At 44.1% G+C, this 14,533-nt stretch overlaps 1 protein-coding gene across 4 annotated transcripts in view; it reads right to left on the bottom strand.

Moving 5' to 3' along the window:
- KIAA2012 (KIAA2012 ortholog) overlaps positions 1-14,533 on the bottom strand; it is a 105,498-nt gene that overhangs the window by 35,495 nt on the left and 55,470 nt on the right. For all 4 annotated transcript variants that reach the window (XM_027589969.2, XM_027589970.2, XM_027589971.2 and 1 more), the window contains one exon: positions 2,502-2,639. In XM_027589969.2, the coding sequence (XP_027445770.1) occupies positions 2,502-2,639 (138 nt within the window). The remainder of the gene's footprint in view (positions 1-2,501; positions 2,640-14,533) is intronic.

Here is a 14,533-nt window from a genome sequence, read left to right as displayed (position 1 = left end):
AAGCAGGCGGAGTTACAGTTTCTGTGAGTCTTGGAAAGGGTGGACTGGAAATTGAGCCTTGGGAATGACAATGCCTTCCCCTCTGTAAACACAGTGCCAACATTGCTGAACAGAAAGTATAACTTAAAAGCACTGTGGACACTAAATACACACACAAAAATAATTGTAAAATTCTACACTCTGAAGTCTGCAGTTTCTAGATGCTCCATAAATATATTTATCTCATTTCCATAGTAATTATCACCTTTGGACATACTATACATGTTGCCTAGGGCAGGACAATGATCCTGGTCTCTTTTGTTTGCTGATGTATTCCAAACGCCCAGAAAGGGCCAGACACAGAGTAGGTAGCAGATGCTCACTATGGATTGAATGAGTGAGTGGTGATGATGTTGTGCTATCCCATCCCGGGAAGTACTAACCATAATTCTTTGGGCCCAAAGGGGAGAACTAAACTGATGCTACGAAAAAAGGGATAGTTTCATTGGTAGAAGTATTTTGGACTAAATGGTGTTCCTCCAAAATTAATATATTGAAGTCCACCACCAGTACCTCAGAATGTGATTGTACTTGGAGATATGGTCTTTAAAAACTTAAAATGAGGTGGGCTCATCATTGGCATGGGCTCTAATCCAATATGACTGGTGCCTCATAAGAAAGGTGACTGGGACACAGACACACGCAGAAGGAAGACCAGGTGAAGACACAGAGAGAAGACAGCCATCTACAAGCCAAGGAGAAAGGCCTCAGAAGAAACCAACACTGCCAACACCTAGATCTCAGACTTCTGGCTTCCAGAATTGTGAGAAAATTTGTTAAGCCACCCAGTCTGTGGTACCCTGTTTGGTGGCACTAGCAAACTAATATAATAAGTAATGAATTAAAGCAATTATTTTGAATACTTATAGCGTTTTGTCCCCCCCCCCGCCCCATCCAGAATCATTCTCTCTTATTGTGGTTATACGGACCCTCTTTTTTCTTTTTGAGATATTCCTCCCCTCAGCCCTTTTAGTCCCTGGGACTTTGGGCTAGGCCAATTAGTGTATTCTAATTTCCTTGCCACAGTGATTCATTTGGGCATGGGCATGTGACCCAAGTTTGGCCAATGAGATTCAGTTCCAGAATGATCTAGAAAAGAGAAGTCAGTGACCATCTTGTTACATGGGGAAAGAGCCTATCTAAGAGGAAACAGAGGAATGCAGGGCCCAGTCATGGAGGGAGATAGCTTGGGGACAAATACATGATTCTTCATAGAAGCCCCACACTGCAGAGCTGGGATTGGAGTAGCCCAGAGAAGATGTAACCTGAGAACTCAGGATTAGCTGAGGTTGGAAGGGTGACCCTCATGACCTCGCAAGTCTCTGACAGCTTACAGCATTAGATAGTGCCACCATCACGAACCCTGCACGTATTTGGTTTCTTCTCCTCTGTTTCTGTCTTTCCTAGTCACTTTTTTAAAAAATAGATCTTATTTTTTAATATTTTTAATAGATTTTATTTATTTATTTATTTGCCAGAAAGAGAGAGAGAGAAAGCACAAGCCGGGGGAGTGGCAGGCAGAGGGAGAAGCAGGCTCCCCGCTAAGCTGGGAGCCCGATGCGGGACTCCATCTCAGGACTCTGGGATCACGACCCGAGCCCAAAGCAGTCGCTTAACCAACTGAGCCACCCAGGCGCCCCCTCCTAGTCATTTCTTATCGAGGGCCTGGGATGTTGCTCTCTAGGGTTGTACAAAGGATCAGAAATCCTTCCATTCCAAGCCTTGCTTGGTTCCTGATTAGTTTCTTTTACTCCCTGATCATTTATTCCCAGTTCATTCAGCTCTCGGGGTGCAAAGAATGGGTAAGAAGAGGACCCTAAGCCAGAGGGCTGTTGGATTAGAAGGGGGCCAATTTATGGGGCCTTCAGGGAGCACCTTCCAGTGCCAGGCACTGTGTTAGATGCTGGGGCAGAAGAGACTACTGGAAAAGTGGACAAATGACATCCACCATAGGAACACTGAGTACCTTAACTAGATATGAAGCTGAGCTTAGGAGAATAATGAACTCTTAGAGAACAGAAATAAGGTCAGACATCCAAAGAGGATATGCAGTTGACTTGTAAATAGTTACCAAGTATCAGTCTTCTCCTCTAGTCAGAACACCAGCTCTACTCAGTTAAGGTGATAAAAGAGTAACAATTATTTTAGCTACTGTCAAGATAAAACGAATTATATTTGCTTGTTTTATGAGGTAGTTCAAGGTTATCCTTTCTCCTCTCTTTTCTCTGTCCCCCACCACCCAAACCGGACACCCAACTGATTTGTCCCCGATGGCTGGCTGTGATTACTGTCCTAATTTGTTCTTCCTTCATCTGCTACAAACTGCCTATTTTCTGTCCCTTCTGATAAAGCAGGAACTCTGAGGGACTTCTGAAGCTGTTTTTGCACCATGCAGAAATGTATTAACTGGAATGCCTGTGTATGTGTCTATAAAACCCCTCGCCTTCTCAGTGTGAGATCACCTTCAGGAACGGCGTCATGTCGATGTGCAGCTTGCGCGTGTAAAATTCTTTTCTGTTTGAACATATCAGCCCTTTATTTATACAACTTTGAGGCTCTCCTGTCTTCTGAGCTGCTGCCTCCAAGGACTGCTGGGCTCCCTGTGAAGAGAAGCAGAAAGCCCAACTTTCATAGGAATGATATACAGTGCGACAAGAGCTAGTCTAAATCCCCAAATATTTATAGAAAGTAATTTTTCATCGTTGGAACACTAGTCATAACACCTATTTTTACCATCGAAGACACAGGGGACCCAGATGTATAGAGGATAATCCAAGTCTGGTTAATTCATACCTGGGGTCAGTATAATGGGAAAGGGGAAAAAAGGACCTTCCTGTGTCCCACGATTGTAATCATTTTATTTAATCCTCACAACAACCCTGTTCTTGTTATTCCCATTTCACAGATGAGGAACCAGAGGCTCTGGGAGTTACTTAACATAACTTGCCTAAAGCCATAACAGCTGGTAAATGGCAGAGCTGAAATCACCATCTGCCCCAGACTCCTTTTTTTAATGAGATCTTTTCAGTACTTGTATGGCTTCCACAAACGGTTATCAAATCTACCTTGTAGATAAAGTCATAGCAAGATTCCAGTTTATTTGCAAGCTTAAAATGTACTTGATGTGTTAGGAGGAGTGATTTGAACGAATCTAGCAAGAGGGAAGGAAGAATGGGAGGCCCCGGGGCCCCTTCAATCTGTTGGGCCACACTCTCTCCTGTTACTACAACAAGCCAATGATGTCATGAATCAGAGCACAACAAAGTTTGATCTGGAGTTGCTTCCAGCCCATGCTCCATACTGCAAGCTGGGTGATCTTTCCAAGATGCAAAGTGGACCACACCAGTCTTCTCCTCTGGTGAAAACATTAAAAGGCCCTGGCCCCCAGCATGAAGGTCAACCCACTTAAAAGACCCTTCTTGCCTGGCCCATCTCTCCTGCCTCATTCTGTCCTTCAGCAAATACTTTTTGAGTGCCTTTTCTATGCCCAGTAGAGCAGATATGACAGTGCAAGAGGCAGACAGAAGTCTCCACCCTTGTGAAAACGGCACACACGAATTCCATTGGGAGGGAAGAGATAACAAGCAAGTGAACATAAGTTATGTCTGCCAGTGATTTGTGATATGAAGAAAAATAAAGCAGAGAGGGGAGTAAGGAGTAGCTGGGGATGGTAGTCGAGGCTGCAATTTTAAGCAGGGTACTTGGGGAAGGCCCCGTAAGAAAGTGATGTTTGAGGGGTGACTGGGTGGCTCAGTCAGTTAAACATCTGCCTTTGGCTCAGGTCGTGATCCTGGGGTCCTGGGATTGAGCCCCGCATCCAGCTCTCTGCTTGGCCGGGAGCCTGCTTCTTCCTCTGCCTCTGTCTGCCCCTTTGCCTACTTCCGTTCTTTCTTTCAAATAAATAAAACAAAATCTTAAAAAAAAAAAAAAAAGTGATGTTTGAGCAAAGCTCTGAAAAAGGCCAGGGCAGGTGCTGTGGGACTTTCTGAAGGAACTGTTTACCTCACTGTGGGAATAGCAAGTGCAAAGAGCTACCACCAACACTGACCTTTCAGGTCCCAGAGCAATGTCCTTCCCGTTCCGGAGAACACATGTCTCCCTTCTAATTCCTCCTCATTCTTCAGGTCTGGCTCATCTGGGCCTTTCATGACATCCCGCAGCACTGAGCACTTCCCCCATTGCCCACAAGGATGCTCATGCTGTGCAGCCAACTTGCTTCCCCACTAGACTATAAGCTCCATGAGGGCAGAAACCATGACTGTGCTGTTCTCAGGTAACAGCAGTGCCTGGCACAGGGTCTGGAAACAAATGCACACTTGGTAGGTATTTGCTGAACAAAAGAGTAACAATCACATTGGGGCAAGCTATGTGTTATGGCCCAGTTCAGTTACAATGGCGAAGGCCAGTGAAGACGTCTCTACAGGAAGCATGTGCAGACCTCCAGAGACCTGTCCTCTGCCTAGCACTGGCTCATTTCCAAGGAGGAAATTTATTTGTTATTTTTCAGGGCTGATTTGCTAGGGTCACTAGGATGCCATGAGATCACTGTGGGTGTGGATTTGATCATTTCCATATTTTCTAGGAGACTGAATCTCAGATGTCTGTCTCTCTGGGCCATTATAAACTCCCCCTCCTATAACATTTATATTAAAGTATTAATGATGAATTAACAGTTGGGTCCCCACAAACAGCCATCATTTTGATGAACACCTCCACCCATTTCCTTTGTTTTGAAATGCAGCTAATGACTTTTCTGGACAAATACATATCCAATTTTTTGTCATCTCAGTCATATATCTGATTAGCTCCTCGGAGTGAGACAGCCCCTTCCTGTTTCTAGATCAAATGAAAACATTTGGTCCAAGCTAGAATCAGACAAAAATTTTGAAGCTTTCTAGCTTCCAAAATCATGCATGAATCACTGGGTGCAATAATAGAAATCAGACAATACTGATTTGAGGGAAATTTCTCCATTATCTTCAAGAGAAGAGTTTGTGTTAGCCCAGAAGACAAAAGCATAATCACAGCCAGTTCCAATGGCTAGAATTACTTTAACTCCTTATGTGGGGCTCAGACTGAAGAGTAGGGAGTTGAGAGGCTTTGAGAAAAGTCTCTCCAAATCACTGACCTGTACATCTTTTTTTTTTTGTTTTTCTTAAGTAGGCTCCATGCCCAGTGTGGAACCCAACATGGGGCTTGAACTCACGACCCTGAGATCAGACCTGGGCTGAGATCAAGAGTCAGACACTTAACTGACTGAGCCATCCAGGCGTCCCCGGCCTGTAAATCTTTTGATAAAACAATTCTTTTGACTGTATGGCTCATCTCCTTAACTTCTGGGGCCATGAATTCTAGCTTGATGGAATGTCTTCATGAAGGCTCTATTGTCACTGGAATGCGAAGAACTGTTTTTGCTTATTACATTCAAGTGTTCTAACAAATAAATGATAGTGAAAGGGGGCTTGGGAGATGGGAGGAAAGAAAAGATTAAATATATGAAGAGGATTCTGGGAGGTGGTAGGAAGAGGAGAAAAGAGTCAGAAAGCTAAAACCAGGCAAGAAAGCCATGTGTTGGGATGGGTTTGCATTTATTCATTAAGCTGATATTTACTCGGTGGTATGTGTCAGACAAACAAACATGTACAGAAGCAGAATGATTTTAGATAGTGATAAGTCTATGAAGACAATGAAATGGGATAGGATGGAGGCTGAGGGGGAGGGGAAAGACCTTTCTGATATGACTGGAGCAGAGAGCTGGGTGACAAGAAGGAGTCAACCATGGAAGGCTCTATCTTTAGCCGTCAGAGTAGCCTGTATCTGATTATTCAGAGGTAAAACCAGGCAGGGGTCCTCTGAAAAGGAAAGTGGAGTTCCTGTTTGCTAGGCCTGTTCTGACCGGCCCTCTGGGCTCCCTAGAGGCACCCTGCTGTTTTCTGGGTGGAAGAGCCATCATAATTGACCCTTGCAACTCTTGGGCTATTTCGAGAGTGAAGACAGCAAAATAAATAGTAAACAGGAGTCAAGGTATCTGAAGAGGCAGAAGGGGGAAGAAAGCACAAGGATAGACAGAAGGGAAGGAAAATGGGGGAAGCGGTAGAAAGCAGAGGTGCCTGAAGCTTTTTTGTGTCTTTTTTTGTGCAGGCTTCAGTGGGAATGATTACCAAACTGGTGGGAGGGTGAAATGTTTAGCAGAAAATCAAAACCCACCTATACCGTATTGTAACTAATATTTTCATGTTCTGCTAAAAACACCTGGAAGCCTTTCTCTTCAGTAAAGGAAACAATAAAGATTAATGAGTTAATTTGGTAAAGCTGACTTGAATTGCACAGAAGGTGTTGCGTAAGTACTTGGCATTTAAAAAGTTATCTGACATTTAAAAGGAGATGGCTGTTAATGAATTCAAAAGCTAATCTTATACTCTGACAGAGAGTGCCATGGAAAATCCAGGATTATTATCTTGCTGTAAACATAATGTGATTCAGTTGAAAGCCAGAACAAAAGAGAGCTATGGGCTGTAATACAAATACCCATATGCACGCATATAAAACGCAGGAAAACTTACAGAGGATGTCCATTAAATAAATACCATTTCCTTTCTTATTCCCATAATATCTGAGCCCCAAACTTAAAGAAAAGCCCTTCTCTCTGGTAATTTTCCCTCCTCCTTTAAGATTGTCTATTTTGAAGGGTCGCCACCATGGATTGGCTCTACAGTCACTGGAACATCCTACCTGAAGAAGGAAAGCAGGTTCTAAACTCAATCAGCTAGATCTCCACCCATGCGTCCCACAGAGCCACCAAAGATACACATCTGTCCTGCAGGCATCTCTCAGACCCTCCTCTCTGCTTCTCCCACTCCTTTCTAATTGGGGTTCCCCATCTCCGTAGCTGCGGCTTAATGGCTCCAAGAAGAGCTATTGTCCCTCATTAAGGAGGCTGCAACACTCTCACTGTCTAACTGCCTCCCACGCAGCTCACAACTTCATTCTGCCCGAGAGAAAGCTGCCAAGAGTCTCTGGGAACCTGTGGGCAAGCTGAGCTGGAGGAAGAAAACAGAAGGAAGGAGGGCCTTTGTAGCCAAGATCTGAAATGTGCTGGGGCACACACCCCATCATTATCTTAATGCATGGAGAGCAGGGTCGGGAGGCCTTTGCTGAAACCCTTACGTGGTCTATCAAGTTGTCACATCAAACCTCTGTGCACACAGGGCATTTGTCCCCTCCTGTGAGCAAACAAAAGGAAAAGAGCCAGTCTCTCCTTTGGACCACCAGGCCCCCCTCCTTGGCTGAGAGTCTGTCCCTCCACTTTCTTGGGGGCTGGGGGGGACTCTGAATCCCAGCGGGGATGGACAGATCTGAGAGATTTAGCCATTGGGGGTGGGGAGGGGTGAGGAGGGCTAGGATTCTGAGCTTCCCCCTCACCATGCTCCCTACTGGGGGGGTGGGGACCAAACCCTGGAAAGGGCCACTCCCCTGCCAGGGAGCCATGGGCTGAAGGGTCTGGCCAGTTCCCCAGCACTTGGCCTTCTCAGGCCCTGTTATTTCTTGCCTGTGGAACTAAAAATGGGTGGTACGAATGGGGACAGAGTGGGAGCTGAGGGAGAATGGAGCCCTGCGGGGCTCCCTATGACTGGGCTGCTTGGGGAAGGATCTGAGTGGGCCAGGGGCTCTGTATACACTATCAGCTCAGGGTAACTGGGAGGGGACCCAGCCTGTGCAAGGTCAGGGACCCCAACCAGACCCAGGTCCCCCTCTGAGACCTTTTCTCTGTCTAGGTTTCCTTGGCCTGGAGGAGCAGAAGACCTCTAGTCTTTTAGGAGGCCAGACAGAACACCAGGATCTCAATTCAATAACCTGGTCTGCCTGCATGGCCTCTTTCAGAGGAGAAAGGACCATAAACCATGGTGTGGTTCCACTCATCCCAAGGGTGCCCAGCAGTCCATGTGCCCATCACCTGGGTCCATCCTGTTTGTCTTGGCCACCTGACATCCTGGCCCACTTTTTGTGTTCTAAAGGCAGTTAGGTGCTGGTGAGATGGGCAGAGTGGATGGTTTTGGGAGGGGCTCTGCAAGGAGGCATGGTGGACAGACAGTTTGGTTGGACGCCAGAAGAGCCTTATTTCCCCTCCTGGCACAAATTTTGGTCTCCACACACTTTTTTATGCCGCAACTCTACGAAAGGAGATTTTATATCCTCCTAAGTGTTTAGCAAATTAGTCCCAATAGCTAGCAAATGTAGATTAGGAAGAGAAACACTGCAATCTCCAGTCTTAATTTGTGAGAGACTCATTTAGGGACTTTGGCCATGTCATTAATCTTTTTGTGCCTCAGTTCCCCTACCTATACAATAGGGCCAACCAACCGCACTGTTCCCCTCAGGGAACATTTGAATAATGAAACCCAGAACACCTTAATTCCATGGACTTCTACTATCAGGAAGTAAATCTTATCCATGAGTTCTAATTGATATTGTCTTCAGTTTAATTAAGTGCTTTGTTGACACAACAGAATCATTGTTTATCTGGCTTAGCAGGAGCTGGAGGAGAAAAATTTTAAGCCAAAATAGTGATCTCTTTTGCCCCAGGGGAGGTAGAAACTAGCTTTTTCTGTGAGGGGGTGTCTGGCTGTCTTCAGTCTGGAACTTTGCCTGTGTTTGAGAGATGACGCATCCTATTTTAGACCGGGAGATGAGAGGTGGTGGGGTGCAGGGTGAGAAATCTGAACAATCCCCTACTTTCTTCTAACCCAACACTTTAACCCAAAACTGTGTGACTTTCTTGTTATCACTGGGTCTGGTGTGACTTTTCCAATCTGACAGCCAACCGAGAGACAGGGAATCTCAACTTGCAAACCGATTCTACTCTAAAAGGTCATTTAAAATCAGTCGATTTTCACTAGAAAAAGAAATGATACCCATGTTGCTTTGATTCCCACATTGGCCCATAAAAGTTTATCTAACCCATAATTTAGCTGGACTAAAAAGCTGAACTAGCCCTGGTAGTGCTGGGGCAGCAGAGGGCCGGAAGGAGAGAAACAAACATCTCCTTTCCCTTTCTTTCCTGCCCCCTTCCTTTCCTTTGGGCCCTCTTGTCCTCTGACCTCTAAGTTTTCTTGGGCAGCCCTGTGCTGGGGAGGGGGAGGGAGCAGGGGTTGGGCCCTGCCAGATACAGTACTCCTGACTCCAAAATCCTCTGCCTGCCCCCTGTCCCAGGCCTTCAACTGTGCTTCCTTAGGTGCAGGACAGAAAACAATTTAAAAAAAAAATTTCACAATGAGATAGGAGAAACCCAAAGGAATCTCTAATAGGTAGAAATATAAGCAGTGAAACAAAATCCAGACAGCATGGAGGATATTTGGTTGGAGGGACAGTTGGGCTTAGGGGTTGGGGGTGGGTAGAGTGAGGGATGGGGACAATGGTCGGTAGACTGGCTCACAGTCCTTTAAATTATTCCTACTTTTCAAGCTTCTCCTTTTCCACATCTGCCCTTTTTGATTGTATACAAGCTCCAAGTTCTGTTTTATAATGGCTTTCAGGCAGAGAGCAGGGGGATAGAATACTTTACAATTGTAATTTATTGGGATGGCTTAGTGACAAACATTGTGCTAATCCCTTTCCATATGTTGTTTCATCTCATTCTTGTCATGACCCCCATGAGGGACATATTATCCTTCACAGATGAGGAAATTGGGCCTCAGAGAGGGTAAATAACCTGCCTGAAACCACACAGCCAGTTGGGAAGAAGCTGGGATCTAAATGCAGCTTTGTGGGATTCCCAAACCAGCAGACCTCTTTGCAAGTGAAGGTCACAGGCTGAATGGGACTCTGTCAGTCATGACATGTTTCCTCATCTGTAAAATGGGGATAATAACTGTAACTACTTCACAGGGATATCGTAAGGATTAAGGAAGATAATCAACGCTGCACATAGTAAACCTCAAAAACATTGGCTGTTATTATTTAAAAAGACACTCTCAAGATAATGGGGAGAAAATTGTTGATACTTATAATAAAATGGAGGTTCATTATACTAGTCTCTCTACTTTTGCATGTGTTTGAAATTTTCCATAATAAAAAGAAAAAAAGAAAAAGAAATCAACATGGCATCTATCATGTGTCTGGTTGGAACGAGCAGCCAATAGATCAATAAACACAGACGTCCTAGAATAAATGATAGAGGGAAAATTCAAAAAATAAAAGCCTTGGTTTTGTAATTAAACCCCTCTCAGTAAGTTATCCTTAAATTGTCAATGGAGTTTGGGGCTGACAAAATAATCCTGTGGGTGAGGTTGAACCAGAAGTTGAAGTTTGCTTAGATCTTCAAAAAACTTTGAATCAAGCCCCACGACCAAAACTATTTACAAAGCCAGGAGGGAGCAAGGGGAAGGGGGAGGAGAGGGGACCAGCATGGAACCTGGGGAAATTCTGTGCCATGCCTTTGGAAATGAGAAACAAAAGGTGGGGAGTAAAGCCTCCTTCTCTGGATAGGGAGAGGCAGACAGTTAATTCTCTTAGGAATCAGTAATAGGCCCAATCTTACTTATCAGCCTCAAAAAAGTCTCCAAGAAGGGTGCCTAGTGACATCTCTGATCTGCACATGACGCAGAGAGTGAAATACCAAATTGTGCCAACCAACAGCAGGAAGTATCTGGAGATTGTGTGAGTTGTTAGAGAAATGTTATCTGAACTTCCATATCATTATCACTGGAAATAAAACAAGTGCAATCTCCAAATCCTATTTGGAGGATTATAGCTTTTCTACGGAGAACATGGTCCTTAATGTCAACTAAAGATTAATTTGTCAATTTTTTTCCAGTAGCTACCATGTGTCAAGAACTGTGCTAAATACAAGAGATACAAAGGTGAATAAGGCAAAATGGGGGTGGGAAACGTGGGGGGAGTCTGTCTTTAAAGATTAGTAGCTTGTTCTTTCAGATAACTGCCAAAAAATTCTACAGAAGGCAGGGCATGCCTCAGAAGGACACTGAAACAAAAGGTTACCTTTGTACCCTTTTGTACAAAAACTTAAGTGTGTCTACAGGTGGGTTTTTATGTGTATGATTTTGTTGTTTGTTTGTTTGTTTTTTGTCCTGCAGGAGTAAGGCTGAAAGGGTTATGAACACCATCTGTGAAACCACCAAGGAAACAGATGGGGTAAGCATAGGTTTATTCAACTTAAGTCCTAGTGTGCTAGAATTACAGGCTACTCTTTGAAATCCCAAAGAGGTAAATTTAGGACACCTAAGATCAAATATGAATTCATACTCTTAAAACTCATAAAACCTGAACTTAAGAGATAATATAGGTTGAAATAGAAGTGGCTTTGTGAAATGGGAAAAAGGGACATAATTCCAGTTTAACAGGATTTTTAGGACACTACCAAAATTCTAATCCCCACAAAGCAACAAAACAAAACTCAAGATAAAGCATGTGAGAACGGATGTTCGCTTTCCTAAACAGAGGGAGAAAATTGACAATGTGAAAACTGGTGAGATAGTTTCTTTCTTATTTTAAACAAAGAGATGCAGTGATTCTTGGGAAATCTAATTAAGGTTTGAGCATGTACTTTGATACTCTTTACTGACAACCTCTCTGCCCTGACAGTTCTATAAACCAGTGGGCTAAGGACTATTCTTGCTCCAAGCTTTCATGGATGGATCTGGGTGCACAAGAGTTTCATAGTTTGAGATCCAAACTTTTCAGAAAAAGAGGCAAATTCATTGTCCCTCAAAGTCTAGGGTCAGAGGGATAAAATGCTGAAAAGGGGTTAAGAGCTTTCAAAGGAGAATTCTGGTGACCCTATCCCAACAATTTAATAAAAACTTAATAATTTTAACTAACAGTAGTTAAAAAACAATGGCACTATGGTGTTGACCCTTGTTTAGCTTGCTGCATACTTGTTTACTGTGACTTCTAGATCATTTTAAGCCAGACTTGAAAAAACCCAGTTTTCCGCTTGATTCATTTTTCCTTCTTACAGGGAGAATTTTGGAAAAAGAAAAAGAAGAAAAAAAGAAAAGAGAAAAGCAAGAAGACAAACTAAAATCAAAACCTCAACTCAACACAGCCCTAAAAATTTCAAATTAGCATGACTGCAACTTTTTTGCATGTGTTATTTACAAGTCTTTTCTTCATAGATACATTTATTATTTTTTTACATAGCTGCAGTTCTAGTTAACATCACTCTGATTTCCACTTTTAAAATGTAATCAGTAGTTCTCAACTGGGGGTGATTTTCCCCTCAGGGGACATTTTGGCAAGGTCTGGAGACATTTTTTTTATTGTCACAACTAAGGGGCTGTGCTCCTGGCATCTACTGGGTAAAGGCTAGAGATGCTTCTCAACATCCTACAACACATAGGAAGGCTCCCCACGACAAGGAATATCTGGCACAAAATGTTGATGGTGTGGAGGCTAAGAAACCATGAGCATTAAATCACAGTTTCTAGTATGAACAAGCACCATTTTTTAATGCATGAATTAAACCTCTCACCGAGAGGGATATGTCGTCATTAAGGTAATCATTTCTCTGATGTTGGACTATTAGGCTGTTTCCTATTTTTCCTTATTATAGACAATGCTGCAGTGGACATCTTCACTAACTTTTTTCAGCTGAATTATTTCCTTAAGATAAATTCCCAGGAGTCAAAAATACTGAACAAATGAGTAGGAATATTTTTTCATGCTTCACAAGTTATTTTGCCATTTTGCTTTACAACTGGATTAAACCAAATTACAACCCACCAGAAGTGTGTCAGTGTACCCGTTTCACCAAAATATAGGCAGTACTGGGTGTTACCATTTAAATAAAAGTGAGAGGCGGCATACATCTCGAATATAAAATGATACCTCCAGTTTGCCTCAATCTGCATTCAAATTGCCACTCAGGAGAAATATTTTTCCATCCTTGTTTTCTATTGCTATTATTTTTGATATAAATTGTTTATGTCTTTTGCTTATTTTTCTAACTGGTTCTCACTGTTTTTCTTTTAAAATCGAATGTAATCTTTATCAAGCATAGATAGCAATGCTGTCATAGTTAACACAATATTTTTAACTTTTTTTTTTTTTTAGTTTTGCTTTTTCTGCCCCTACAGCATAGATATGTTAACGTAACGTTTCCTGCTGGAATTTCCATTTACAATTTTAATACTCTTTTTTAGGTGCTGGTCACCTCACCCAACCTGCAGCCTCAACACAGAGAGGCCCTTGGGGAAGAGAAGCTTCTCGAGCGATTGATGTCAGCCGCCGAGGTAAGAGCAGTACTTGGTCCCCACGGTATGCGGGAAGTAATTTCTCTTAATCAAATGAAAGGCCCGAGGAGGAGCCACAAGGCAGAAAGGAAAATATACGTGAAGGAGAATACCAAATTCTGTGAGGAGTTTGAAAGACCTGCATTAAAAAAAGGGCATCATACCTTTAGGACTTCAGAACTGGCAATGCTCCAGATGCAGCTATTAATATGCAAAAAATGCCTTCATAAATACTTGATTCTGTTCACAGTGGGGAGGCCGTTCATTTGAAAGAGGAAATGGGAGCTTGGAGTTGAAACATGTCTGCTTGTCTCCTTTTTCTTTTTTCACTGCTCTTTTCATCTGCACATTTTGCCCTTGTAATTTCTTCCCCTCTTTTGGCGACTTACCCCCCTCCTCCAACTCCCAGGAAGTTGTCGAAGTTGTCGAGGTCGTGGCTTCTCCCACTTCTATTTGCGGATTTGCCTCGAGGCCCTGACGCCGGGCCAGGTGTGGAGGGGGCGCCTCAGGAGCCAGTCGCCGGGTTGGCCAGCCCGCGTGCGGGAGGCTGGAGCCGGGCTCCTTCCCGCTCTCTTCCGCGCCGCCGGCCGCCCGCGAGGCCACGCGCCGCCGAGCTTTCAAATCCCGCCGCTAGGGGGCGTCCGGAGGCAGCCTCCCGCAGCCGGGGGCCAAAGCCACCAACCCCGTCAAGTCGGGCTTGCTCTGTCGCCACCCCCCCCCCGTCAGAAATTGTTTCCCCAGTCCAGGTCTGTGACTTCTCGTGAAAGCATGGTGACGCCCAAATAGTCCACTTTGGTGGGTTTTTTTTTTTTTTTCCTTTCCTCGCGGCCAGCGCCATGATAAAAAAGTGAAAGTGTTTTATGCGACCGAACTCCTAATATGATCAGACCCCAGGGAGGGGGAGGCAGGGGGTGGGTGAGTGAGGAGTTAATGGAAAGGAAAGAAAAGTAGAGACTGCTGGTGCTGATAACGATCAATTTTGTGTGCTCCCCTAGCCTGCTTCAGAGTGGGAAGACAACCCTGCAAGGAATCCGCTGGATTTGCCCGCGGCCCATCAAGGGACCGAACTGAAATCTGCTGGGCAGAAATTTGTTTTCTAAATCCTTCCCAGATGCTTTATAGTAAATATGAAATTAGTCATTTACATGGAGTAGGTGGAGGAAGTAGTGAAAATTGAAGCCAGTGATTACTCCAAAGAAGGGCCATTGGCCTCAAGAAGTGAGGGGTGGGGGAGGCACGGGAGC

This window comes from Zalophus californianus, chromosome 3 (genome assembly GCF_009762305.2).
Source record: "Zalophus californianus isolate mZalCal1 chromosome 3, mZalCal1.pri.v2, whole genome shotgun sequence".
In the NCBI taxonomy this organism is placed as follows: Eukaryota; Metazoa; Chordata; class Mammalia; order Carnivora; family Otariidae; genus Zalophus; species Zalophus californianus.
This window is presented reverse-complemented; position numbering and strand designations above follow the sequence as displayed.